This window comes from Dermacentor andersoni, chromosome 3 (assembly GCF_023375885.2).
Source record: "Dermacentor andersoni chromosome 3, qqDerAnde1_hic_scaffold, whole genome shotgun sequence".
Taxonomy (NCBI): Eukaryota; Metazoa; Arthropoda; class Arachnida; order Ixodida; family Ixodidae; genus Dermacentor; species Dermacentor andersoni.
The window spans coordinates 107,192,948-107,220,639 of NC_092816.1; the positions used below are offsets into that span (position 1 = coordinate 107,192,948).

The 27,692-nt window shown below is 48.4% G+C and overlaps 1 protein-coding gene across 1 annotated transcript in view; it reads right to left on the reverse strand.

Moving 5' to 3' along the window:
- The window catches only part of LOC126539964 (uncharacterized), a 322,216-nt gene that overhangs the window by 212,783 nt on the left and 81,741 nt on the right, over positions 1–27,692 (reverse strand). Inside the window, exon 3 of the mRNA XM_050186796.3 lies at positions 26,979–27,258. Within this exon, the coding sequence (XP_050042753.1) occupies positions 26,979–27,258 (280 nt within the window). The remainder of the gene's footprint in view (positions 1–26,978; positions 27,259–27,692) is intronic.

The window sequence follows — 27,692 nt, forward strand, 5'->3', positions numbered from 1 at the left end:
CGGCCCGTTTAAGGGCATCGTCAATTATTTGTGAAGGGTATTTCTGTACGGTTAGTGCGTCACGAAGCTGGTTACAGTTGCGAGTGAATTCACTATTGTCTGAACAAATTCTTTTGAACCGGATAGCTTGGCTGTAGGGAATGCTCGTTTTGCAATGCTTGACATGGCTGCTGTTAAAATGCAGATATCGCTGTCGGCCAGTGGGCCAGCTTACAGAAAGCCCACTGACCGACAGTGATATCTGCATTTTAACAGCAGCCATGTCAAGCATTGCAAAACGAGCATTCCCTACAGCCAAGCTATCCGGTTCAAAAGAATTTGTTCAGACAATAGTGAATTCACTCGCAACTGTGGCTCGGATGATTGCCTTGTGCTTGTTCCTTATTGAAACGTATGCTCTTCTGTATGTTGTACGCGTGATTCCAAAGAATGTATGCATTGTTCGCGGCACTTTGCTGAGTGCTTGTAGCCTCTGCCTTACGGGGGTACGAGCCACTGCTCCTGACCCCGCACTGCCGGCGGGATCGGCCCACATTTTTGCTGACGGACGCGGACACGGTAATGCCGACCAACTAGAGGCTAGCAGCTCCACTGTAAAATACCTCACAGGCCTTCAAGGAGGCATTGAGTGAGACCAGCATGTGGTATAGTTGGCACTCGAAGACGAATCCACGACAAAACATCAACCGGAAATTAAAAAAAATTAAATTATGGGGTTTTACGTGCCAAAACCACTTTCTGATTATGAGGTATAAGTGTTATAAACAGGGATAAAGTGCCTCAGAAAGGCTGGCCAACGTTTCGACAGGAGGACCTATCTTCGTCAAAGAGGCACACCGTAGTGGAGGACTCCGGAAATTTTGACCACCTTGGGTTCTTTAATGCGCACTTAATCTAAATACACGGGAGTTTTCGCATTTCACCCCCATCGAAATGCGGCCGCCGTGGCCGTGATTCTATCCCGGGACCTCGTGCTCAGCAGCCCAACACCATAGCCGCAAAACATCAACCACGAAAAAAATCACGCAATCTGCAAAAATCACATGACAAACCACATTCACACAAAAAGCAAAGTTAACGAACAAAAAGCACCGGAAAATGCCAGAATAGTGCTACCGGCATTACCACAACGGGGTTTGAATTACACAGCTCGCACTTTCGTAACATAAAGTAAAGGTAATAGCAACAACAAACACAAGCACGGCAATTGAAAGAGGGCAGTGACCTATTACCGGCATTAAAGAAGCGTTCGGAGAGCCTTCATAAAAATAATAAAAATCATCACGCATTCCGCTCTGTGAAGGTGGTTGACCAGCGATGCTGTTTAGTACACGGCACGGAGGTGAGACATAACTTTGAACAAAGGTACGAACTCATTTGTTCTCCTAATGGGTAGTCAGGCTGACGAGGTTAACGCACGCTCATTTATTGTCTTGATCGGTGGTCACTGTTTCATTCGCAACTGCAATCACATTCTTTGATAATGTCAAATCGATGCATGTACGCCACTGGGTGGTCGGTTGGGCCGGATCGGTGTGGCATCGCAAGGGATATGTCTGCAACACGGAACGCGCAAACCGCTCCCTTTTCGGTACCGACACATCCACACTGAAATCACCGACCAAACAGGGGTAGTGCCATCGCAGCTATTTCACGCAAAGTGAGTAGCCATGAACCTTACGCGACTATGAGTCATTGCATTTTTTTATTGTTTACAGGGGTATGATAGCTATTGTTCTCGTGGGTATGAGACATTGCTCTCGGGGGTATGAGCCATTCCTCACTGGGCTATGGGCCATTGATGATGGCAGTTTTCGACATGCTGTCCTGTATGTTGTATGCGTGATTAGAAATAATTTAAGCACTGCTCGCTTCATTTTTCTGAGTGCTTGTAGCCTCTGCTTACGGGGCTATGAGCCATTGTATTTATTGCTTGCTTACGGGAGCAGGAATGCTTACGTATGAGCCATTGATGATGATAGTTTTTGTTCATGGAGAACAAAATATGTACGGAACCCTAGCCATATACAGCTTCGCTGTAAAAAAATACAGCAATTCAGTTACATAAACGGGAAAAGGTCAAAATGACGCGTCATCGGCATTACAAGCAAGTATATATGCGCACAGTTTGTCAAGGAAAAAAGAGGAAAAAAAGGAAAAGAAGAAACTACACGTTATGAGCATAAAAATGTTTGGCTAGGTTATTACGGAAAGTGTCATGAGTCGTTGGTAAAGCGATATTATCTAGGAGGCTGTTCCAGCTGCGGATAGCAATGGCAAGGCTGAGAAGTTAATGCCTGTGCCAAACCATGTATGCGGGCATGACTGAAATTTTTGGGCAAGCTGTACAATGTGAAGACCTCTTGGGAAGCATGGTAGGAATGAATCATCAGAGTGAATCATTTTTTGTAGTGATGATAGCGAGGCAATATCACGGCGAATGTTCAAGGACTGTAAAGATAGTGAAATTTTGATTTGAGTTAAGCTTGATTCAGCACTGTGACTACACACACACACACACACACACACACACACACACATTATATATATATATATATATATATATATATATATATATATATATATATATATATATAGTGAGAGAGACCGAGGGGAAGAGGAGGTTGGAAAGCTTGAAGAGCCCCAGCCCATATGCCACCCTCAAACCGCCCCCTCCTCCTAACCAGGGAAAATTAAAAAAATCTCCGCCTAACCTCTCATCACTGTACTTTTAACGTGCATCTGCAAGTGTTAGACACCTGTCGAAACAGCGTCGCGGTGTACACTGTATATTATTTGCAAAGCTACTCATATTTGCAAACAGTCATTTTTTTCCCCTTTCTTTGCCCTACATATGAGCAAGGAGTGCAGCTAAACCTAGAACCTCTTTGTGAAAACGTGAGAACTACAACATAACCCCCAATTCATTCGTGATCAATAAATCACGCGACTAAGTTATTGGAGACTGAACGATCTAGTGAGTGATACTGACACGCGCGATTTTCGGGTGAGCGTGTTCCACCGGCTAACAAATGTTAAACGTTATCGCTCAGCGTAGGACGCGCCTGCATGTATCGGAACCTTCTCGAATGTTATCGACGGTTGTATCCGCTGTCTGTTGTCACCGAATCTTGCGTAATCTTACTGTGCGCGCGACCCGAATTGTGTAGCAATTTCTGTGATAAACGTGGGCTATTACACTGGAACATTCGGTGACTTCTCATGTGTAAAAGCCGACGCGCTTGACCCGCAGATCAGATTTCCACGATCGCCAACTGTGTTCGGCGTTATTGTTGTGCGTTCAGTGAAAGTTTCTTTTGTGGGCACAGGTTCGCCCAATAAACAGTGTTTCGTAATTCACTGTTTTGTTGTGTTCTTCACCGTCACGACTACGTGACTATATTGAGGCCACAGATTAACAAACTGGGGTATGAGAGCCGATTATGCGGAGGGTTCCGAAACAACGCAATAATTCTTTTCTTTCTTTCATAGCGACCTTATTGAAGCGCCGCCCCCTCCGCTGGCAGGTGAACTTATGTCCTAAGTACGAGCGCATCTTAGGCATAAGAGAGAGAGGGTCAGTTCGCAACAGACGTATACCTTACCCTCACGCGAGTGTGATGGTCGCATTGTGCGAGTTTCCGCAGCTGGCGCTGAGCGGCGCTCCTTCAAGGGCTGCAGAAGATAGTGCCAACCTTTCCCTTCTTCATACAGAACCATATCTCTGCCCGCGGCCGTCCGACATATTGTACCTCGCAAAAGGCGTAGGAGAACTTTTGATGCCGTACCTGGAGAGCAAAGAGGAGAAGCACGGAGGAGAACAAGAAATACCTTATTCGAACAGCGTGATTCGAAGCATGCTCTCTGTAGTGGGTATAGAAATACTTGTGCGAAGTTGTGTTCTAACGAGAGATCATTGAATTTCAAGTGCGCCGAAGCTTCACATACGCGTATCTTTCACTACCTGCCACGTTGTGGAACTGCAGACGACTATGTGACCGGAGACTGAGTGCCAAAGAAGAAGAAGAAGAGGAAGAAGAAGAAGAAGAAGAAGAAGAAGAAGAAGAAGAACGTGATGATGATGATGATGACGACGACGATGCTGCTGCTGCTGCTGCTGATGATGATGATGATTATTATTATTATTATTATTATTATTGAGTGCCTTATGGAAGGGTCGGAACCCTCAGCACAAACGACCTAAATATACGGGGAACTTCAGTCTTATCACGTTTGATATTTACTGAACCTAAAGGATACTAACTCTTGAAGGAGAACAAAAAAAATTACTGACGTGAAGACAACACAGGTGGAAATGTAAAGTTTATTAATATTCACACGAGAGGAAGTTCTAAACCTGCCAAGAACAAAACACGAAAGTGGAGCAACAAAAGCAAGGCGCTCTGAACCCCATGCTGCAACAGTGTTAAAAGAAAATATAGCCGATTATAGCAGTTGCTCCTTCCGCACTAACGCACCATTCCGTGGATAAACACACTGATTTCCATCCCGAACACCCTGGCTAGATGCTACAGTATCAGGATCTCCCTCATGCGAAACAAAGAATATATTTTTTCCAGGCAACACCGTATCGAACCATCTGCCATCAGATGCTTTTATTACATCAAAGACGAATCGCTTGCAGAAATTTCCGCGACATGGTTTCAAGCATTTCGCGTCTGTTCCTTCCTTAAGCCGACTCTTCTTATACCTACCATTCTGCATCGGAATCTTTACGGCTGTCTGCATTTCACTTATACATTCACACCGGAGCTCGCAAGCAAAGCTCCACCCACAGACACAGCCGGACAAACACAAGCTTCGGCGCGGATTCCCACAGTCCGCGCCTGCCTGCCTGCCTGCCCGTTTGCCCGCATGTAAGCCCACGCGCTGGACGTCAGCAGCCAGCCTTAGCCAGCGCCTCCAAAAATATCTTCGCCATACAGCGCCCGCTCTAGACAACACACCCACTCGCCCCGGGGCTAGCGCACCATCTGTTGTCCGGCCCAGATACCGGTGCACTCCCTGTTTTGAAATAACCGTTTTACGGGGTGGAGGAGGGGAGGGTGCGAGAGGAAGTTTAAAGGAATCGGAAAACGGCAAGGACGCCACCGTCGTCGCCTCGTTTTCTCCTCCTCGTCGTCGTACTTGTGTACTGCCACTGCTTTCTTTATTAGTTTTCTTTTTGATATTTCGTTGTCCACGCTGCAAGCTTGGCCCGGATTCTGATTCTGGTTCTGCTGCTCCATTTTTCCGCACCAAGTCTCTTCATATAAGCTCCGTGCTGAATTTTGAAAGCGCGGGCGAAGCCGATCTATAAGCTTTGGGGACATCGCTTTTCAATGGGCCGCGGTGGCGGCGACCAGTGCCGGCGTTTTGTGAGGCGCCTGAAAAGGTTGCCGCTCGGGTTGGGACACGGCGACGTACAAAAGGAACCCGCTCGCCGCACACAAGAAATCGCTAACACGGACCGCTGCGATCGCACTTTCAATTGTGATCCCGGCTGATTGAGAGTGGGGCGAAGGAATTCCGGACCGGAGTCGGGATCGAAGACGGAGAAAGCGTTCGCGCGATGGCACGGCTAAAATGAGCGGAGTCCGTAGAGAGGGGGAAATGACAAGACTTTGCTTCGACATAGAGAAGCGAGAAACAAAGAGAAGAAATCCTTACGGCAAATTCTTTCGGAAGTAGTTCTGCCGTAACTCGATTGAAGGGCTAAGTTTAAGGATGAAATTTAATACTTCGTAAAAAAAAATCACGTCGGGACGAGGATTTTTATAACATACAAAAATAATCGGAAAGCTGATTCAATAGCAGTTGTTCTCGGGCTATAGTCGGTTCAAACTGGTGCGACAAAAACTGGACGTTTTCAAGAAAACGTCTGTTCATCCACGCGCCCTAGAGGAGAGAGACGGAAGTCTGAACATCCTGCTCGCGCAATTTGTTCACAAGAAGCAGAAGCCGGTCGTTCCACTTAAGAACTCAATACCTGCGCCCTACGTCCATATCGCCGAACCACGGCCGTTGAATCAATTGGTTGCAGATCGAGATGTTCTCCATGGTGTGCTCCAAGAAAGACAGAATCATAGCTTCCAAGATCCGCTGCCAAGCCGGCTTGAGGTGAGCGCGCATTATCTCGGAGGTCATGGCGACTGGACGCTCACGTGGAGGGTGTATCGCGTAATATGAGCCAAACATTAAAAATATGCAAATGCCACGTAGCTGGACCAAACCAAGGTAATGTTGTATGCTGCTGATTGGATATACACAGATTATTTTTTGCAGTCCACCTAATTACATAATCAGTCTTAATAATTAATCAACCTCAATTATTATAGTTAGGTTAGAAGTGTCAACCAGAAAATTGCAGAGCAAAATGGAAATCTCCCAATGCAGATTTCTGTTGCTCAATACGTGCTACACAAAATTGTTTTTTCCGAGCGTGAAAGAAGCCGAGGAATACACGCAAAATACTGGTCGCTAGAGGCACAGTTTAAGAAGAACGGACGGAGACAGCAGCAGGTTTGCTGCATGTTGAGGTTTTTTTTTTTTTTTTGTTCAGTAACCGGAGGCTTGCACACACCAGACGCGGATCTTTGTTGCGAGAAAAAAACAAAACAAAAAAACATTGAAGCACAGTCTAGCTGAAGGTGCTGCGCCAATGCTTGCGAGCCGGCAATATCCACTTTGGCAATGCTGTCCCATATTCGCGACAATCTGTGCATGCTTCTTTTATTTTATTTTATCAATCGCTCCTTTCATTTTATTTTATTAACTCAAGGACCCCCGCAAAAAGGACATAAGGATTGGGTCTGAAGTAACTCAGTCAGCACCACATAACTTCATAGACAAAGATAAGCGGTTACAGAGTACAAAAACGTCGTTGGTCAAGTGATGGCATTGATATGGTGGGGAAGGATGCCCCAGTTGTTCACAGCTCGGTAGAGGAATGAAGCTCCAGCTACGGCTTTTCAGTTGCCCTTGCATGCTGTGCCGCTTTAACTACTGTGCCCTGTAACTGGATGGTCCTGCCGCTCCAAAAAGTAGGTCGGTCCTCAAGTCTGGCATATTGCCCTTTAGGCACGTCGTTAGAAATTGCTAGGAATTTAGAGGGAATATAAGGGGATTTAAACAGAGTATTAGGAAAAGATTAGAACGTTAGATTAGTTAGCGAAAGCGCTTTTCAAGTGAACTGAATCACAATAAAACCAACAAATGCAGTCATGCCTTCATTCGCTTTATGCGTGCGCAACACTGAATAGTATAGGGCCCTATTTCAATTGCTTCCGTGACAGAACTTTTGCAAGTACTGCCATATATTGGGGCGGCCTTTCTTGCTCAACTTAGAATGATCGAATCATCTTGGATCGAACCAAGAACGGATGTTAGGAGAGTATCCTCACTGTTCGCCTAACTTGCTTCATTTTTTTTTTTTTTGCATGTGAAAAACGAAAGAACCGTAAATTGCAAGGAAACTTCCAGTTGTCACACGTTTTATTACGCAAGGATTACCTCGAACTTGCCGTCTCCGCCAGTGTACAGCGTCCTGCAAGCTGCTTTCACATTCGTTTTCCTCGCTTCTTTCTTGAAGTCGGCTCCAGTGAAGCTAGATTCAGGAGTACACACGCCTCGACCATTAGTCGTAACAAAGCCAATCGCAACGAAGCTTTTGTCATTACTGCGCGCTCATTGAAGCGAGGGGGACTCGGGCAAAAATAAGGAAACCTCGCGGACCTGACGAGCCATTGAAAAGAAGGAACAGCGGGAAGACGACCTGCGGAAAGGGAAAAAAAAAAGAAAGACAAGACAGAAGTATGCAGAGCCAGTGGGAAACTCAGGTGCAGTAGCGGGGGAAAAGAAAAAAAGAGGGAGGGAGGGAAGACTATGTCGAGCGCGCTTACGGTGAACTAAACATCCGCGAGTCCTGGGCTCGCTGTCATGACAACGGCACACAACCGCGGGGAATGACCCGACTGCCTGCCAGGTCGGCCGTCCCCGCCCGTGGTCGAGAACGGTTGAGGCTACTTTGGGGATGGCGCACAATTTCTCGTTGCCACACAACACAATGCGAGAGGAGCGGCACCGTGGCGAAAAAACATTCCCGGCGAGGCGATGTCCAAACACGGTGGGGTCTAGCGGCCGTGGCTATGGCCTGCGTGGCGTGCCGGCTTGGCGTCAGTTAGAAAAACCTTCTTCTGCATATTGACGCTGTTTAGGTAGCTACAACTACAACGGCAAGCCGTGGTGACCAGTTTTGTTTAAAGAGAGACTGAAAATAAACATTAACTCAGCTTAGACTGCTGGAAGATTATTTGAAAACTTTGTTTTTCGTAAATTTCGCAGTAATAGGTTGATTTTGTTAAAACTTAAAATGAAGAAGAAACGTCTAATTCTACATTTCTTTTCGCCGCGGAACTCAAGCGCCGGTACGTGCATCACTGTGACGTCATGAATTTCAACGTATTTTCTTTCCATGGACTGTCGTGGCTCAGTGAAAATTCTCCGAGCTCGCTAAACTCGGTCGTCGGCTGTTTGCGAACACAATGTAGTCTATCTTTACGGATAGCAAATTAACTAGGCCAGACCTGATGCCGTAGAAATCCATGACGTCATCGTGAGCTGGTAAGGGCACATCGAGGTGGTGTCGCCGCCTGTGTTTTCCTTTTTGTGCCTTTTCTGCCTTAACGGGTCTCCGTTCACGGTATAGGTGAGGATTTTTTTTTGCTCTCTAGTCGAAGAGTAATTTACCAATACCACTGAAATAATTTTCCTTTTCCGTGTCCTCTTCCGCTGCATCCGTTTAAAAGCGCTTCAATTACTTCTCGCATTTTCATTTGTTTTCAATGCGTAAGCATTCTTTGGCGAGCTCCCCAGCCCTGTCACGAGAAAACTGTAATGCCTTGTATCTGTATAAAAATTCGTAATTTGCAAGCACATTTAATTGTTATGATAGTGTAAATGTGGATGATTGGAAGCTTTTAAGCGATAAGAAAGAATTTAAAGCAAAAATTTAAAAAAAATTGAGAATACCGATGGAGTAGGGTCAGTTTATTGAAGATGTTGCATTAGTGATGAGCAAAGTGTTAACTCAGTATACTGCAGTAATGGGCAACTTCAATGCAAAAGTGGGGAAAAAGCAGGCTGGAGAACAAGCAATTGGCAACTACGGCGTCGATTCTAGGAACGCTAGAGGAGAGATGCCGGTAGAATTCGCCGAAAGGAATAAGTTACAAATAATGAACACCTTTTTCACGAAGCGTAGAAACAGAAAGTGGACCCATAAAAGCCCGAATGGTGAAACAAGAAATGAAATTGATCTCAAACTTTCTGCCAATCCCAGCAGAGTACGGGATGTAGAAGTGATAGGTAGGGTAAAGTGCAGTGATGATAGGTTAGTGAGGGCTAGGATTCACTTCAATTTGAAGAGAGAAAGAGTAAATGTGGCCAAGGAGAAACAGGTCCACCTAGTGGCGGTAAGGGTAAAGGAAGACAAATTCAGGCTGGCACTTGCAAACAAATATGGAATCTTTGAACAGAGAGGTGAAGATGAGATTGAGGTAATGAATGAAATCGTAACTAGGTTGGCTTCAGAGCCAGCAAATGAAGTGGGAGGCAAGGCACCAAGGCCACCAGTAGGCAAGCTCTCCCAAGTAACAAACGACCTAATAAAGAAACGACATAGAATGAAAGTGTGCAACTCAAGAGATCTGATGTAATTCGTGGAACTTTCAAAACTGATCAAGAATACGAAAATAAGGGATAATCGAAATTATAACGTGATAAAGACTGAGGAAGCCGTAAAATGTGGACGCGGTCTGAAATCAGTGAGAAAGAAACTTGGTATAGGACAAAATATGTTGTATGCACTGAAAGATAAGCAGGGTAATATCATCAGCAATTTCAAAGGTATAGTAAAAGCAGCGGATGTATACTATACTGATCTGTACAGTACCATGAGCAGCCACGATACCTCCATTCCAAGTAGTAATGAAGAGGTCACAGAGGCTCCTTCTGTAACTAGTGATGAGGTTAGAAAGGCGTTGGAAGACATGAAACGGAGAAAAGCGGCAGGAGAAAATGGAATAACAGTCGATTTAATCCAAGATGGAGGAGACATCGTGCTTGTAAATCTGGCGACCTTTCATACGAACGGTCTCGCGATTACGAGGCCCCAGAGAACAAGAATGCCAACATTATAATAATCCACAAAAACGGAGATGTTAAAGAATTGAAAAATTATAGGCCCATTAGCTCACTCCCAGTATCATATAAAATATTCACCAAGATAATTTGCAATAGAATAAGATCAACACTACACTTTAACCAACCAAGGGAACAGGAAGGGCTTTAGGAAGGGATACTCTGCAATGAATCACATCCATGTCATTAATCAGGTAATCGAGAAATCCACAGAGTACAATCAGCCTCTCTATATGGCTTTCATAGATTACGAAAATGCATTTGATTCAATAGAGATACCAACAGTCATAGTGGCATTACGTAATCAAGGAGTACAGAACGCTTACGTAAATACCTTGGAAAATATCTACAGAGGTTCTACAGCTATATACTTTCATTCTACACAAGAAAACTCTCAGAAAACAGCCTCTCCAGTGCTATTCACTGCGTGCTTGGAAGAAGTATTCAAGCTGTAAAGTGGGAAGGCTTAGGAGTAAGGATCGACGGTGAATATCTCAGCAACCTTCGGTTTGCCGATGTGATTGTTCTATTCAGAAATACTGCATACGAGTTACAACAAATGATTGAGGACCTTAACACAGAGAGTGTAAGAGTGGGGTTGAAGATTAATATGGAGAAGACAAAGATAATGATGAACAGCTGGCCAAGGGAACAAGAGTTCAGGATCACCAGTCAGCCTCTAGAATCTGTGAAGGAGTACGTTCACCTAGGTTAATTATTCACAGGAAACCCTGATCGTGAGAAGGGAATTCATAGAAGAATAAAAATGGGTTGGATCGCGTACGGCAGACATTTTCATCTCCTGATTTGAAGCTTACTATTATCATTGAAAAGGAAGGTGTATAATCATTGCATTTTACCGGTGCTGACATATGGGGCCGAAACTTGGAGACTGACAACGAAGCTCGAGAACAAGTTAAGGACCGCACGAAGAGCGTGTTGTGTTGGGTTTAATGGCGCATAAGCAACTCAGGCTATCATGCGCCAAACACAAGGTAGCACGAAGAGCGATAGAACCAAGATGGTGTAACGTTAAGAGACAGGAAGGGAGCGGTTCGGATCAGGCAGCAAACAGGGATAGCCGACATAATTTTTTTTTAATTATGGCGTTTTACGTGCCAAAACCACTTTCTGATTATGAGGCACGCCGTAGTGGAGGACTCCGGAAATTTCGACCACCTGGGGTTCTTTAACGTGCACCTAAATCTAAGTACACGGGTGTTTTCGCATTTCGCCCCCATTCGAAATGCGGTCGCCGTGGCCGGGATTCGATCCCGCGACCTCGTGCTCAGCAGCCCAACACCATAGCCACTGAGCAACCACGGCGGGTGGATAGCCGACATTCTAATTGACACTAACAGAAAGAAATGGAGCTACGCAGCCCACATAATGCGTAAATTAGATAACCGGTGGACCATTAGGGTTACAGAATGGGTGCCAAGAGAAGAGAAGCGCAGTCGAGGATGGCAGAAGACTAGGTGGGACAATTAAATTAGGAAATTGGCGGGCGCTAGTTGGAATCGACTGGCGCAGGACAGGGGTAATTGGAGATCACAGGGAGAGGCCTTTGTCCAGCAGTGGACATAAAATAGGCTGATGGTGATGATGATGATGACCCATAGAGGTACTAGGGCTGCTCAGTAAATACATGGGGAAGCTTATAGTAAGGGTGGACCAAGTGAAATTTGGGCATGCGCCAACTTGAAATTTGAGTGTGGGCCAACTTGAGATATTGGGGTGGCCCAATGTCCAAATGACTGCTTCTGAGCGTCCTTCGAGGTATGAACACCACGCGGCCAAGCGAGCATGTTGAGACGCTTTGCGCGTTTACATTAGGCCTTACCGAGGCGCAATCGGAACGAAGGCGAGAGTTTGCGTGGACAAGGAACGCGCGCATAACACAGGCTTGCGAGTACGACTGCGAGGGTGACGTGGCATCGCGGCGATGCTCTCTCCCCTCACCCAACGCCTCACGCCATACTGCGGCAGCTGGTGTTCCCTTTCGACCGCGCTGTACCGTCGAGACGCGCTCGTGTGCGGCGTTCTGGCTCAATTGGCAGGATTGCACTGAAGGGTAGGATGGGCGAGAAAATCTGACAATTGTCAACTAAAGCCTAAGTATGTTTTCGTATTATGATTATATTGTCACGTGGTAGCGACAGCAAAGAACGACAGTGTCGAAAGTGTGAGTTATAAATTGAACTCTTTATTGGACGTACTTGTGCCCAGCAAAACAAGTAACACTGAAGCACAACGATAGCGGAGAGCACAGTCGGCGATTGTCAGAAATCTGATCTGCGGGTTTTCTAGGTGGCTTTGGTTAAGCACATCGGTTTTTATACGTGACTCATCGAATTAAGGTTCCAGCGTATTTATTGGCTGGTGCCCGCGTGGCTTTCAGAAAGTACTAAGCATTTCGCGTCGCACATACAATCAGATAACAAAATCGCGAACCATGACGATCGCAACAAACGCGAACGATACCAAACTAAGGAAACAAAACAAGCGCGAGCGAGAGCTGACGCGAGCAGACGATATTACGAAGCGAGCGGTCGGGCGGGTCCGCATCAGACGAGTATAACGCGCGCACATCCCTGAAGGGGCTGCTGTCATTGGTCTCCGCCGTTCGCGGCTCGCGTCTTTCATCTCCCGCTACGCGTTCGCTCTTTCACCTTTCGCTGCGTGTTCCCTCGCTTGCGCCACCGACGCCAACGCTCGTCGCAGGAACAGGCGCCTAAGAGCGGCGCTCTAAAAAATTTTCGCCAACGATTACGATACACCCTAGTGCGAATTTCGAGTGCAGCTATTTAGGTGTTTTGAATTCACGATATATTATGGCAAAGAACTTCCTTTTGAAGAACAAGATGTTCTCGACGGCGCCGTTGAGCCTCTGCTCGGGCAGCTCGTTTAGCAGCAGCGGCAGTCGAAGCATTTCCACCGGTTGCGTCGCTCATTGTTGAGAAAGAAAGCGTGAACACGGGAACGAGTGGCTCGTGCTGAGCGCATTCTTAGGGGCGGCACCACCGCATGCTAAGTAGCTCATGAGCAGAGGGGTTGAAGCCCGCGCCAGCACTTTGTTTTCGCGCTGGCTGGCCGCATGCCAGGTCTTGCTGGCACTGAGCTTTCCCTGTCGTTCTTTGTCCTGTCTTCTTCCACCTTGGTGTCTCGTCCCTAGCGCAGTTTAGGTTGATGAAACTCGTCACCCTTTTCGCCACACCCTCCTCTTCTTTCGGACTTCTGGTTAAGCTGTGCCCTCTCCGCTTTACTCCTCGTGTCTTTAATCTCACCGCGTTCGCCTTTGTCTTTCGCTGTGCTGATTCGCTCGGTTACACCGAGGCCGATGCGGACGCTCGCCACAGGAACGGGTGCCTAAGAGGCGTGCTATAACAAAGATCTGTATTAATTTATTTGACGATAAGGCTATTACGGGGGCAATATATATCATAGGATATAGTTACGAGGGAAGGCCGCATAACGCTGCAGAAATGGTAGGGCTAGCGCATGATCTTCTTCTTCCCCACTGAAATGGCGCCACCCACTCTTGCGGATCGGCCATGAATCGGGCGGTGAAGGAACTGTTGGATGGATGGATGGATGGATGGATGGATGGATGGATGGATGGATGGATGCAAAACATTAATGAGGGTCCTGAGGTACGCGACTTAGCGCACTGCGGGCCGCTCCCACGTTGGGAGAGTCGGACCATGCCCGACAGCCGCATCGTGGGCCCTCTGGACAGCCCATAGTTGCGCACCGGCATCGGGGCTCTTGATAGCGGAGAGCTACTTGGCCTCATTGATTTGTTCTGTGCCTCGTAACGAGGGGCAACGCCAGAGCATATGGTCTAGGCTAGCTAAGTCATTGCAGTGCCTGCAAGAACTAGTGGCATAGGTGTCGGGATAAAGCTTGCGGAATAAAGCCGGGCTGGGATACGTGCCTGTTTGCAATAATCTGAGGGTCAATACCTGTGCTCTATTTTTCTTGTGTAGAAGGGGAAAGTCTCTCCTGCCGAGATAAAAGTGCCGCGTAATTTCATTGTATGTGATCAGTTGATCTCTGTTCTGCAGCACTGCGGGCCGGCGTCGGAGTTCTCCACGGTCGCGGAAAGCGAGAACTCGCGCCTTGGAGTGGGCCAGCTCGTTGAGGTTTGTGGGACCTCTTATGATGGATCCCATGTGAGCAGGGAACCATGTGAGAGTGTGGATGGTGTAAGAGTTGTCGGACGATCTACGAGCTGTAGGCCGATCTCACCGCTGCCATTCAGATGTAAGATTTGGCAGTCGTAGCTGTAGGAAGGAGCTTGACTCTTCGTCAGGACTTAGGAGAGCAGTATTTATTTACATGTTGTTTACAGTTGAACATGAGATACATCGACAGTCTAGCGTGACTCCCAAATGGAGCCCGCAAGACGAGCATACAGCAAACAGCTTACGAGCACACAGCTCACGAGTACATTTCAAGCACGACAACGAGCACACTCTAGCAGCCGACAATCGCTGCTTATAAGCACTCCACTCGACGTCATAGCTCGACGTCATTGTAGATGAACCCCCTTTTGGAGGAGGCGGGCTCTCGACTTGGAGGAGGTGGAGGCCTCACACGCACGCACACACACGCACACACACACACAAATAGGTGCAATGGTCCGGAGCCGACGTCAGAGGGGCTTCGTAGAACTCTGAGCCGCACCGGGTAGCGTGACCGGGTAGCACATAGTCTTCCGTCTTGGTCGGCGCGTGGGAAGGAGCCCTCGTCGGCGTTCCCGCGGCAACTACCCCAGTCATAGCAGAACAGGGCGGCGTTGTCGTGTTGCGCACAAAGCCTGCTTCGTCGAACTCGGAGCCGTACCGGGTGGCGCGCGCGGGTAGCACATCATCTGGTGTCTCGAAAAGCGCATGAGGAGGTTCTGCCAATTACCTCCCCTCGAGAACTCCCCTGAGCTGACCCCTCGCCACGTGGCTGCCGGTTATCCGCAGTTCTCTTAAGTGCACCACCGTCCCGGTTGGATCGGTACACGTGCAGCGGGCTGAAATAGCTGCAGGCCGATCCTAACAGTGGTGATGCTTTTGCTGTCGAGGATGCGATAGGCTTTCTTACCCACGGCGCTAACGCTGAAGGTGCGGATGGCTGCCCTGGAGTCACTGAATATATGGCATGCTTGTCGTCCAGGAGGGCCAAGGCAATGGCCACTTGCTCGGCCGCACGCGACGACGTGCTTCGTACCGAAGCGGCCTTAACGGTCGAACCCCTGTGGTTGATCGACACTACCATGAAATTGTTGCTGTTGCCATACTGGGCCGCGTCAACGAAGCAGCTGCCACCAAGAAGTTCTGTCGCGCGGCGTAAGAGCGCCACCACCAACGTTCTTTCTACGTTGCGCTGGGGATGCATATTGTGCGGGGCGGGCGATATGATGATGTTATCTTTCTGCTCTTCCGGAAGGCCCTGGTAGGCGTCTTAGACAGTGACCGGGGGGACACCATCTCTGTTAGGAGTCGTCTGCCCGCCCTGACTCCGGAGAGCCTGAGAATCTGTTCCCTTTCTTGCGCTTCTGCAATTTCTTCCAGGGTATTATGAATACCCAACTGCAGCAGTCGGTCGGTGCGTGTGTAGTTTGGTAGTCCGAGTGCGCTCCAGATCACCCTCCTTATCATGCCATTTAGCTTGTCTCTCTCGGCCCTCTTCCAGACGTGCATGGCCGCTACGTACGTAAACTGGCATAGCAAGGAAGCGTGGACTAGCCTTATCAGATTCTTTTCGCTCGGCCTTTCCTTCTGTTAGCTACCCGCTTGATTAGACCGATCACGCTATCCGTCTTTTTTGCTAGTTTGTGAATGGTGATGCTATTTGTGCCCGCCCCTTCGAGTGCCATTCCCAAGATTCGAATGGATGCGACTGTGGGAATGGGATCTCCGCACTTGGTGTAGAAATTAATGCCAATTTCAGTGCGAGGTTTCCAGTTCTGTGGCTTGCGGCCCTTTCTAGTTGGGCTGTAGAGAAGGAGCTCCGATTCCTTTGGGGAGCACCGGAGTCCCAAAGCGCTCTGTAGTGTCGACAGCTTCCTGGAGAGCGGCTTCGACTTGTCCGTCACTGCCACCCGCGCACCAGACAGTGATGCCCTCCGCGTAGATCGTGTGACCGTCCCTGGACATTGCCTAGTATCTTGAGAGGTCGACCACTGCGATGTTGAAGAGGAGCGGTGAGATGACTGACCCCTGGGGTGTACCTCTTCTGCTCAGCTCCATTTTCTCCGATTCCAAATCTCCAGCCTTGAGGATGGCGCATCGTTTGCTCAAGAAAGACCTGACGATGGCATGGAAGGACGAGCCTAGGTCGAGTTTGGAGATGGCGTCGAGAACGAACTCGTGACGGATGTTACCAAAGGACTTCTCCATGTCCAAACCAAGGATGGATCTCGTGTCCCGAGTGCAGCGTTCCAGGATTTGGATCTTGATAAGCTTCATGGCATCCTGGGTGGAGAGGCCTGGCCTGAAACCTACCCTGTTGTGAGGCAAAAGGTCGTTGGTCTCGATTCAGCAATTCTGTTATGGATGGCGTGCTCGGCCACCTTCCCTACACATGACGCCAGTGAGATGGGGCGGAGGTTGTCAAGCTTGACTATTTACCGGGCTTTGGGATTAGTATGACCTTCGCCAACTTCCACTGTTCTGGTACAATTCCCTCCTCCCGAATCCGATTTATCTCATCTGTGAGAAACTCAATCGATGTATCCTCTAGGTTTCTGAGAGCCTTGTTGTTAATCTGATCCGGGCCGGGTGCTGACCCACCATTGAGGTCGTCTAGGGCGCGGCGGATTTCATTGACTTTGAAAGGCTCGTCCAGCACGGAGTTGGGCTTCCCTTTGTATACTGGGTATGCCACGTCATCGGCCACAGTTTTGAGCGGCAGGTACTTCTTAGCTAGCATCTCGAGCACGTCCTTTTCCGAAGACGACATCTTGGCTTCGTGGAGCGCTTTAGCGAGGACACTTCTCTGGTTTGACTTGGTGCCGGAGTCGTCGAGCAAGTGTTTGAGAAGATTCCACTTGCCTCCCGTGCGCATTTACCCGTCGATTGAATTGCAAATTTTGTCCCATTGCTGCCCAGACAGGCTTCGGCAGTGCTCGTCAATCTGCTTGTTGATCTCGGCTATCTTTTTTCTGAGCTTGCGATTCAATCGGTGGCTTTTCCATCTCTCGAGAAGTGATTGCTTGGCCTCGAGAAGGTGTGCTAGCCTGCTATCCATTTTGTTTGTCTGTAGGTCTGTCTCTATGGTTTTGGTGGAGGAGCACACATCTTGCAGAATTAGTGCGCACCACTGGACGAGACTCTCCGGCTTTTCTCCACTGGCGGCGCGGGCCTTGCGAACCTCACGGAGTTTGTCCCAGTCGGGCACTGAGAAGGCTTTCTTTCTTTTCTGCTCCACTTGTAAGTTGGTGGCCGTGATGTAGTGATTGCTACCGAGGTCTATGAGCATATTCGACCACACGGCTGAGCCAGCGTTTTTAACAAAGGCGAGATCCGGGACAGAGTCCCTGGTCGAGGAGGTGCCGCGTCTGTTGGGAAAGGCTGGGTCTGTCAATATTGAGAGTCCCGCATCTCCCGCCTCCTGTCACAGGCTTCTGCCCTTGACCGTGTCGTGCGTGTAGTTCCAAGCGTGAAAGGGGGCGTTGAAATCGCCGGCCACTACCAGTGGAGAGTTTCCGGCGAATTTCGTTGCTCTAGTGATGATGGTTTTGAAACGTTGTTTGTGATCCCTCGGGCTGCTATATACGTTAAGCATAAAAATGCTGGAGATGTTGGATTGACTTGGGATGACTTCTACTAGGGAAGTTTCCGTCTTGCTAGGCCGGGCCCCTAGATCGTGTGCGGTGAAAGTGAACTTGCTGCTGACTAATGTGCAGATTTCTCTGCCGTCCCTACGGAGAGCAAGAGCTTTGTATCCCTGGAGTGAAACCTGATCAGTCATCGTGTCTTGCAATAATATAACAAGTGGCTTTCCTTTGTGAGCGTGAACAAACTGCTGCAGGGTGCATATTTTATGGTGAAGTCCACTGCAGTTCCAATGCCAAATCCTAAATATGGTGTGCGGCCCCATCCTTGCTGCATAAGCGCCTTCCGGCGTTGCTACAAGGATCTCGAGGGAGATGGTTCTATTAATCGGTCCGGGGATGTGCAGTTGTGGCGGCGCAGGTACCGACGCGCCATCCGGGAAGTAAACGGGACGTACGCGGGTGGACGTCTTTATGTCCATTTCCTGCACCTTGCCATCTCTGGCATTCTGTTTTCTAAGCATTGAATTTTGACGTTTTGCGCGTCTAACTTCTGATCCACGACCAAGAGTCGCTCATCCACTGCAGATAGTCGCTCTTTAAACTGCTTGATCTTGAAGCGGATGGAATTCAACATTTCTCTGACTTCGGACTTGGCTTTAGCCTGTACATTTTCGGGCATGCTGGGAACGGCCTTTCTTTTGGCTGGGTTGCCCGAGTGGCTCCCATCCACGACCATGGGAACGTCTGCGGTTTGGGGAGAGGGGGTCCCCGAGGGGGTTGAACTAGGGACTGGAACGGGGTGAGGTCGCCGAGGGGCTGGGGAGAGGGGGTCGCCGAGGGGGTCTCTGAGGGGGTTGAACTAGGGACTGGAACGTGGTGAGGTTGATTAGCCTGTCTGAGCTCTGCTATTTCGGCTCGCATTAACTCAATTATGCTGCGCATCTCGGCATTTTCTTTCCTAAGCTGAGTTATTTCAGACGAACCATGCTCTGGCGCCGCACTCCCCGTTACCTTTTCGGCAGTTCTCCCTCCACTCCGCACCCTGTCTGCACAGGTGGCGCCTTGTTTCCCAGGACCGGCTGGCTCCTCGAACCGGACCCTGTTCTGTGGGCCCCGGGAGTGGCTTCCCGATCTGGAGCGGCCCCGGGACCTGGACCTGAAACGACTCATTGACCTGGACCGGGAACGGCTCCTGGACCTCGAGCGGCTTCTCGAGCGGGAGCGCCTGCTCGAACGTCTAGCCGGTTCGCTGCCGGCGCTTGTCTATGCTGGTGACGGGTCTCAATTCCTGGATTCTGGATTTCTTTCCCTTCTCCTCCGTCGAACGATGTACGGGAGTTGGAATCTTTGCTTGCAAATCTTGTCCGCTGTGGTGTACGGGCCCCCACAGAGGCCACAAGTAGGCGAGCAGGTGTGGTTGTTGTCGGGGTTGTTGGCCCCACATTTCCTGAATAGTTTGTCCTCCGGCGTTAGGCAGACGTGGGCTCTGTGGCCTAGCCTACCGCAGGCATACCAGCAGTCGTGCTGCCTGAGGTACAAGGAGCACTTGAGTAGCGCCGAGCCCTAGAAAACGAAGTTGGGGAGCTTGTAGCAGTCGAAAACGATGACTACCGTTTCGCTATTTTTTATTCGCTTGGCTCCCAGGGCTAAGGGATTTCTCTCGTTGAGAATGCTTCTGTTCAGGTCGGCCTGGCTCTCCGACACATCAATTTGACGTATGACACCCTTGCACGTGGCGTGCGGCGCGGCTTCGTAAGTGCTGAGTTCGTACTGTTTGATTCCCGGGGTAATGCAATTTATTTTTAGATAGGCATCTGCGTTATCGCAAGACGCGGTGCTGAGGACGATACTATATTGTGTTTTGTTGGGGCAGACGAAGTCGTAGCTAGCTTGTTCGGACGTGAGTCCTGCCGCGGCGGCGACGGTCCGACCAAGCCGAGCTGAGCCCGTCTTCTGAACATCTAGACCACCCCTGGGGTGGGCGATAATCTTCCAGTGTGCCTTCGGGAGCTGAGGCATTCGTGATGACTTGATGATCTTGTGCTTTAGGCTAATGGACTCCCTGCTGCCAATGAGACGCTCGCCGTGCCCCTCGCTGCTTGCAATAAGCAGCGAGGGGCAAATCTTGCAAATGGGATTTAAAGTGTCTACTGTGACAGGTATGAATAATCAATTACCTAGATATTTTGTGAATTTTGGGAACATTATAAGTATTTACGAGAATCTAACACGCAATCCCTTTTGTCGCACGCAGAAAAAAGCAGAGGGCTTCACAAACGTTACTGTGGCTGTAACTCAGTACGGTAGCCCCAAACGAAAGAGTTACAGGAAGAGTCAAATTCAAGCCAATGCTTTCGGAAGGGTTCTTCTAAATATCTTTTCCGTTGAATAATGAAACGGCGGCATGTCAAAAAGAAGTCTTCCAGAGATTCACTCTCATTGCATTAAGGGCGCAAGGGCGACATAGCCAGACCAGACCTGTGGGGGTAAAAGTTCAGTGCGGGACTCGGCACCGTAGTCTTGTAATCGTTGCTTCAATTTTTCTAGAGGAACACCATTTGAGATACGGGAAATCAGACGTTGCCAATGATGATTGCGCGAACTTATGTGTAGTAGTATATTTTTTTTTATCGCCCTGCAGTGATGAATGATGACGAAGGTAAAATGGGGATTATAGGACCATCGTGGGATGCTACTGCGAGTGAATCTGCATATTCGTTTAAGGATAGGCATTTGTGACCTGGTACCCACACTAAACGAACGAGACGTAAGTGTCTTGGGAGAAGAGAATAGAAAGTTCCTAATGAATCTGACAATTTGGGTGTGGTTAGTGAAGAACAGACAGGCAGGCAATCAGTTAAGGGTATGGCTGATGACAGAGATGGTGGTAATTTGCGTAAAGCTAATACAATGGCCAAAAATTCCGCCTGAGAGATAGGTGTGAAGTCAGGTAGCCGAATCAAAAAAGACCAATTTAGATGTGGTGATACAATGCTCACACCTGCATTTTCACAGACGGAGGCATCAGTTGCTACAACGGTCTTTGTGTCCAGGTGTGCAAGGTGGTCTTCCAGAGTACTATACAGATATCGATAGGGTAGATGTTAAGCATAATTTGGAAAATATCATCAAATTCAATTTCAGCATTTGGAACCGAGGAATTTATTAAGATCACCTCGCATAGGTACACCGGATATCCACATCGTCGTCGTCGACATCGTCCAAATAACGACCAGAGGATCGCCGCCCGTGACAGTATGTTGTGTGGCAACCATGTGGTGAAGAAAATTTTGTAATTTATTGACATTGCATAGTGAAAAGGATAGTTCCAAAAGAAGGCAGAATACACGACGCCAGTTGCCTGGTTTGTAGCAACTTTCGCTAGCAACATCCTGTCTGCGCCATTCGTCTGCGACTAGGTGGGAGAGTCCTTCGTCAGAGGCAGAAAGGGATGTACAGTTGAGTTCAACATTAGTTGCAACAGAGCGTCCGTAGTCGAAAGGGCATAAAGACTGCGCTGTGGCGCCGACGCAAAGTTGATTCAATAAATGCCAATAATTTGAGCGGCGTTTGGTTCTTCAATTTCTCGTTTTTCGGTGCCGGCATGCATTTTTCGAGCCTCTTCGACTGCGGTTTCCGTGTTGCAGCTCACACTGAAAGTGACTGTGCTGCTGTTCTTTTCCCAGATTCTTTAACGTAGCACAAATGTGGAGATGCGAACAAGATAAAGAGCACGATTCTGATGAAGTCACTGGGGTGGAAAATATTATTTGCAGGCGAGGGGACCACTTCTCTCCCGAAGAAAGAAAAGGAAGTCGCTACGCCGTATATTGGACAATGACACATTGCGTATAAAGTTCGCGAAGCGCGGCTCACGCGGACTTCACTGGGTAATTCGTTTTCTGCGCTTAAAGGCCACTGCGTGTGTGTATGCGAAACGGATGAATATGAAATAGCAAAACACGATGTTTTATTTTTCTATCTCTCTGTCCAGTCCATACGTTTCTCTGTAATGTTCCGCCACTGTTGAAAATTGCATCTTCCGGAAGCGGTGCATACTACCAACCCGTACAAATGTTGTTATAGAAATTGTGTTGCCTTCTTGTTGACTCTTGTTTGCCTTCAGTATATATTCTGTTGAGATACACCGAAATTTATGCAAGATTCTTGCAAGAAGGAGCTTGCTTAATGGACTTAAGAAGTCACATAGCAATTTGTCAAAGAAAAAAAGAAGCCTTCTGAGGCGTTCTATGCATGCCTGAGCACTATGGTCTCACTCTAACGTTTCTAATGTTCAAACTTCTAATGAGAAGTCTGAATGACGCTAATGGGGGCTACACCTGACAGTGTGCTTCTAGAAACAGCACGCGTTGTTACAAATACCACAGCCTCCTGCTATAAGACACGGAGTCGGCACGTTGCAAGCGGAGTATAAGAGACGCAATTAAGGGGTTTCGTAGAACGATTCTGCGTTAGAATGCCTTGCGCTAAGAGAAAATACTGTCTCTAAAAGGATTTTATTTATGCCTCCCAAGGCGGCTTTAGGTAAGTTAAGATTCTCCCTGCTTTGTTAGTGCTGGAATAATTAGGAAATTCTACGCATTTGAATCGATATCGTTCGCAAATGAATGAATGAACACTGAGAAATCAATTATTTTAATTCCCTAGTTACACGTTGGGATTTGTAATTGGAAGCGGGAAGGTAGGAGGAGCTACCACCTTGTTCTTCCTCCTTGTGGAAATTACTGCGCCGGATTGATTGATTGATTGATTGATTGATTGATTAATTGATTAATTGATTAATTAATTAATTAATTAATTAATTAATTGATTGATTGATTGATTGATTGATTGATTGATTGATTGATTGATTGATTGATTGATTGATTGATTGATTGATTGATTGATTGATTGATTGATTGATTGATTGATTGATTGATTGATGTGGTTAGACGCATTGGGAGAACACGAGCAGTATGGGAAACGTCTCAGTGCAGGTCTAGTTTTGACCACCTTGCTCGATCGATTCGCACACGTGTTTTTGCATTCGCTCCTCATCCAAATGTGGCCACCACGGCTGGCAATCGAAGGTGCTCAACAGCAAAACGAGTGTAAGGCGCTGTGATCGTTGGTTTAGATGTGTCATGTTTCTTAATGTTACGAGAGTATGTACGCTTTCACTTCAGTACTTTCAGCACTTTCAGTTTGTGTGCAGCGTCTCACTCTGTCCTAGTTCTTACACAGCGCCCTGTGTGTGTGCCAAATTGCCACAGCGTACTGCTCTCACATTCCTCTGACACCGAACGTGTGTGTGAGAAATATTAAATAAATTTCACTAGAGCACTCCAGAATAGTGGCTAGCCGGGCTTGTTGGTTCGAACACATACTTCAGCAAATAGCGCAAATAACGGGACACAGAAAGGCTCGAGAAACCTGAGCAGCTCGCCCTTGTCCGAAGAACCGCATCAAAAGCAGAACCACATGAGGCGACCAGGTGCATTCTGGAAGGGCTCGAAGCGTTGCCAGCTCGATCCAAAATAGATCGACATGTAAAACCTGCGCAACTGGGTACTACCCTCATGAAGGCACAGTTGAAGCTCCTTGTATTTGATAGGAAAGGTGGCGTCGCCGTCATGCCTTAGGGCGTTTACAAAGCAGAATTTGAGGCCGCCACTAGAGCCCAGTTCCATGAAAACGAAGGGAAGCTTCCAAGTAGGGTGAAGAAAGAAGCAAAGATGATGTGCTAAAAACCTGGACTGGAAAAGCTTGTTGCAGTAGTCAAAAAGAAAAGTGGACAGAACCTTAAAGTTTTTTCCTCGGGAAAAATGCACAAGCCCGACTGCCCTTCCGGAGTGATTGTGTCAGAACGAGTTGCTTGGCAGAAGTCGCTTGCTAGCTTCCTGCAGAAATGCATTGGCCTACTCGAGGTGACCGACATTTTCTCAGTTCACAGCTCAGCAGCTGTATCTGAGCACTTGAACTCCTACGGCACAGTCGGGATGTTAGCCTTCTCCATCGATGAAAAGGTTCTTTATTGCTCGTTGGCCCACTCACTTTTCCTTGAAGTCGCAGACGAAGACATTGAGGCATACGGGGACGTGCGCTTCCAGAACGAGTGCGGAAGAAATGTAGGCAGATTTCTCCACTAGCTAGGGCTGTACCTGCGCTCCGCGGTGGTCCTGTTCACAGGGAAGATGTTCCTCCGAAATGAAGGAGCCTGCATTGGCTCATGCCACAGGGTGTCCCGTGGCTAGCAACAGGTCACGGAGTGACTGACCTGTTGCTAGCCCGCTACGACTGTGACATCGAAAGCAACCTCCCAACGGTCCGCGCCATGAAGGTGCTCAGGTAATTCAACGACTACCTCGTCCTCAGTGGGGCGACTGACGACGATCTTGCTTCAGTGGTACAAGTCGTCTACAAAAGCTTTGTAGATAATATGAATGATATCACGCTCACAGAGGCGCTACTAGAGGACACTTTGCGTTTTCTGGACTTCCTCTTTTGTTCAAGAAAGAACATGTATGCTGGAGGTATGCGCCCTGCTCAGCAAAGAGCCTCTTGATTTTTTCGTCGGCTCACTCAAGGCTAGTGAAGAGGGGAATCGCAAAAGCCGCCTTCCGTAATGTACTGCAAAGATCGTGCGTACACGAGATTGAAATGGCCTTTGAAGGCCAGGTACAGTAGTTTGGCGGGCTGGTTTTCCGAGCATCCTCCTGGTACGCTAGTGGAAGACATGTTAGCGGAAATGCACCGAAGGAAAAAGCCGCGCGAAACCTAGATCAATAATTCGAAAATGGCTGTCATTCCATATGTGCACGGGGTGTCCCATAGATTGAAGAAGGCCTCGGGAAGGATGGGTGTTTCGGTTCTTTTATCAGCCCCAGGCAAGCTGAAAGCTTTATGCACGAGGGTCAACCGAGACGACCCCCCCCCCCCCTCGAAAGAAAAAAAAAAGAAAGAAAGTTGCCTAAAGAAGCATCAGGAGCCCCTCTACAGCTGCATTAATGGAGTTGCTTATGAAATACCCTTGAAGTGCGGGCGATCCTACGTAGGACAAACTCAATTATCACTTCCGGGAGCACGCCAACAACATAAAACAAGAATACAGCAGCAATCTTGCTTTGCATTGCAGGTGGTGGAAATGCATTCAGTATTTAAAAAAAAAAGTCGCTGTCATCCAGAAGCACGCTGACCACCGCACACGTGAAATTATCGAGGCATTTGCATTCGCCATCGTCCAACGCGGTCTTTCATGCATCAGTTCACCATCCATCCAGTTATTAGACAAGGAAATCTCGTATCTGTAAATTCAACACATCTCCGCCCACTTGCAACCTCAAACCATTCTTTTCTGACCGGCGATACCCTGCCGGGAAAAGAAGCTGTCGTCTAGCAAGTACGTCGAGCAGCCATGGCCACTGGAGTTCTGGAATGAGGACACCACCCACTCGACCTCAAGAGCAACCACCTCGATGGTCCGAATAAATGTTCTCTCTCTCTCTCTCTCTCACGTGTTTCACGCCATTTATGTTCCCGCTCTTGCTTCTCAGCCTATATATTCCGCGCTGGCGCAATGAACATACTTGTTGTAAGTCAGCGCCCGTGTCGTGCGCCCCTTTTCTGTGTCCCGTTATTTGCGCTGTTTGCCAAAGTGTGTGTTCAGTACAGAATTCATTTCGTGCAAGTTTGCGCTCCCTCCTCGTGGATCGGCTCTTTTAACTAACGATGCAAGGAATGAAAAATGTTTTCGAGGCAGCCTTGGTTTCTTTGCCCGCGTTGTTGCGGGAGCAGCAGCTGTCTTAGGATATGCGGTCCAGCACCGAGACCGGCGGCGGAGAGTTATAGCCAAGAGTTATAGCAGTGGTTAACGGAGAGCGCGAAAGCGGGTGATCTCAGCCGTAACTTCCGTGGTTCCGTTTGCGGGAGCAACGTCGTTGTTTTGGAGTCACACCATCGCTGCTTCATTGCAACTTTACCGAAATATTCCGTGAATGGCCCAGACGTCCCGACGAGCTCGGCAATTCTCTCCTTTGAGTAATGCGTCTCGCGAGGTGCTGTAACAAAAGGCGCGGTGCACGGCGAGGTTTTTACGACAGTAACCTCCCTGTCTTTCCTTTGCCCCCCCCCCCCTCTCTCTCTTTTCAAGCCTCCTTGTGTGTATACAATGATCGCGTTGCAGTGTGATTGGATGGGGAGAACGCAATATATCGGGGATATTTTTTTTTTCTGTAGTGCCGGGGCCTTGGAAGAAAGGTTCGGATTGCCTTAGAAATTGAAACACGGCAGGTACCTCTCCTCGTAGTCTTCAGAAATATATGCAAAAACGTTTCTTTTCTCTGCCTTGTTACTCGGTAACAATTATGACCAGTTAACGACTTCCAATCAACGTCATTGTCTAGCCTCCTGTAATGCGACCTCGCGACATTCACCAAGCCTTCAATCTTCCCTCGCCGACATCAAGAGGAACACAGCGGTTGGAGTACTGCTGCCTCTATTTGTGGGCACAGTGCCATAGAAGAGGCAGGCGAGGACAAGAATAAGGAATTCACCTTTCCCCAAACAATATGTTTATCTAACTCGGCGTACATTTTTTCTTTAGTGTCCATTTAAAAAGAAAAGAATAGGACGCAATAGGAAGCAACCCTGTATTCTCACCGCAATGTTAGCACCCGCCATGTATCCCTTATATCGCCGTCTTCTAAAGTCTGTTCCCTCGTCGCTCTAGTGTGTGTCTCTTAACATTCAACCAACTCGCATGGCAACAAATTTTACTGGATTCATTATTATTGTTTCCGGCGCGACAGAAAGTGAAAAGACAAGAACCAAGTGAACACTCAGAGTGCTGCTTTTGACTTACGATTGCTTGCGAATAACCCTACCTCCTTATCACTCGTTCTTGTCACTTGTCTTTCCGTCGCGTGGTAGTTAACAACGAATTCACATAAACTCGTCCGGCTTCCAGTTCTTATGTCAGAAAGTTTACTGGTTTACAATCACTGACCTGCACGAATGCGACGATGGGCAGCTGGAAGCGGACGAAGTAGTGGGCACCTCGGGTTGTCTGCTCCACGAGCGACGGGCTCTGGGCGCTGGCACGAAGCAGCGCCTCGCGCAGGGTGGCCGCCAGGTCCTCGAGCTTGAGCGCCAGCTCGTCCAGAGACTCGACCTCGCGTCGCAGATTGGCATCCTCCGAGACCATCGGCTCGGCGCCGCCGCCCGCGTCGTCGGCGTCTTCAGCCTCCCTGGTGGCGTCGCCGCCGAAGCCCAGTTTCTGGCGTAGGCTGCGTGGGAAAGCGAAGGCAACAGGTGATAGCTTAGTAACACGTGTTCCCGCTTTAGTGAGTTATTATGTCTTTTTCTTTGGGGGGGGGGGGGGGGAGGAGGGAGTGGGGACTAAGAGAAGCTCATACTCGGTGTAACCAAGTACAGACATTGTATTGACAAATACTTAAGGCGCATCCTGTCACGTGTCTGTTCTTTTCACTGTTGTTTTTGTTCTAGCCAAAAAGGCAATGCGTCGTCGGAAGCTTTAGGTTTCGGCGCATTTGCGGTTCAGCCGCGGCGACGAGGGGCAGCGTTGTGATAAGAACTCTGCGTACACTACTTGTGGTTAAGAGAAGGGAGCGACGGAAAGAGTCATGGAGCACTGCACTACGCCTGATTTGTGAACCTGTTCACCGGCACACGCGGTCGTACTGTTCTGGCAACCCTTCTT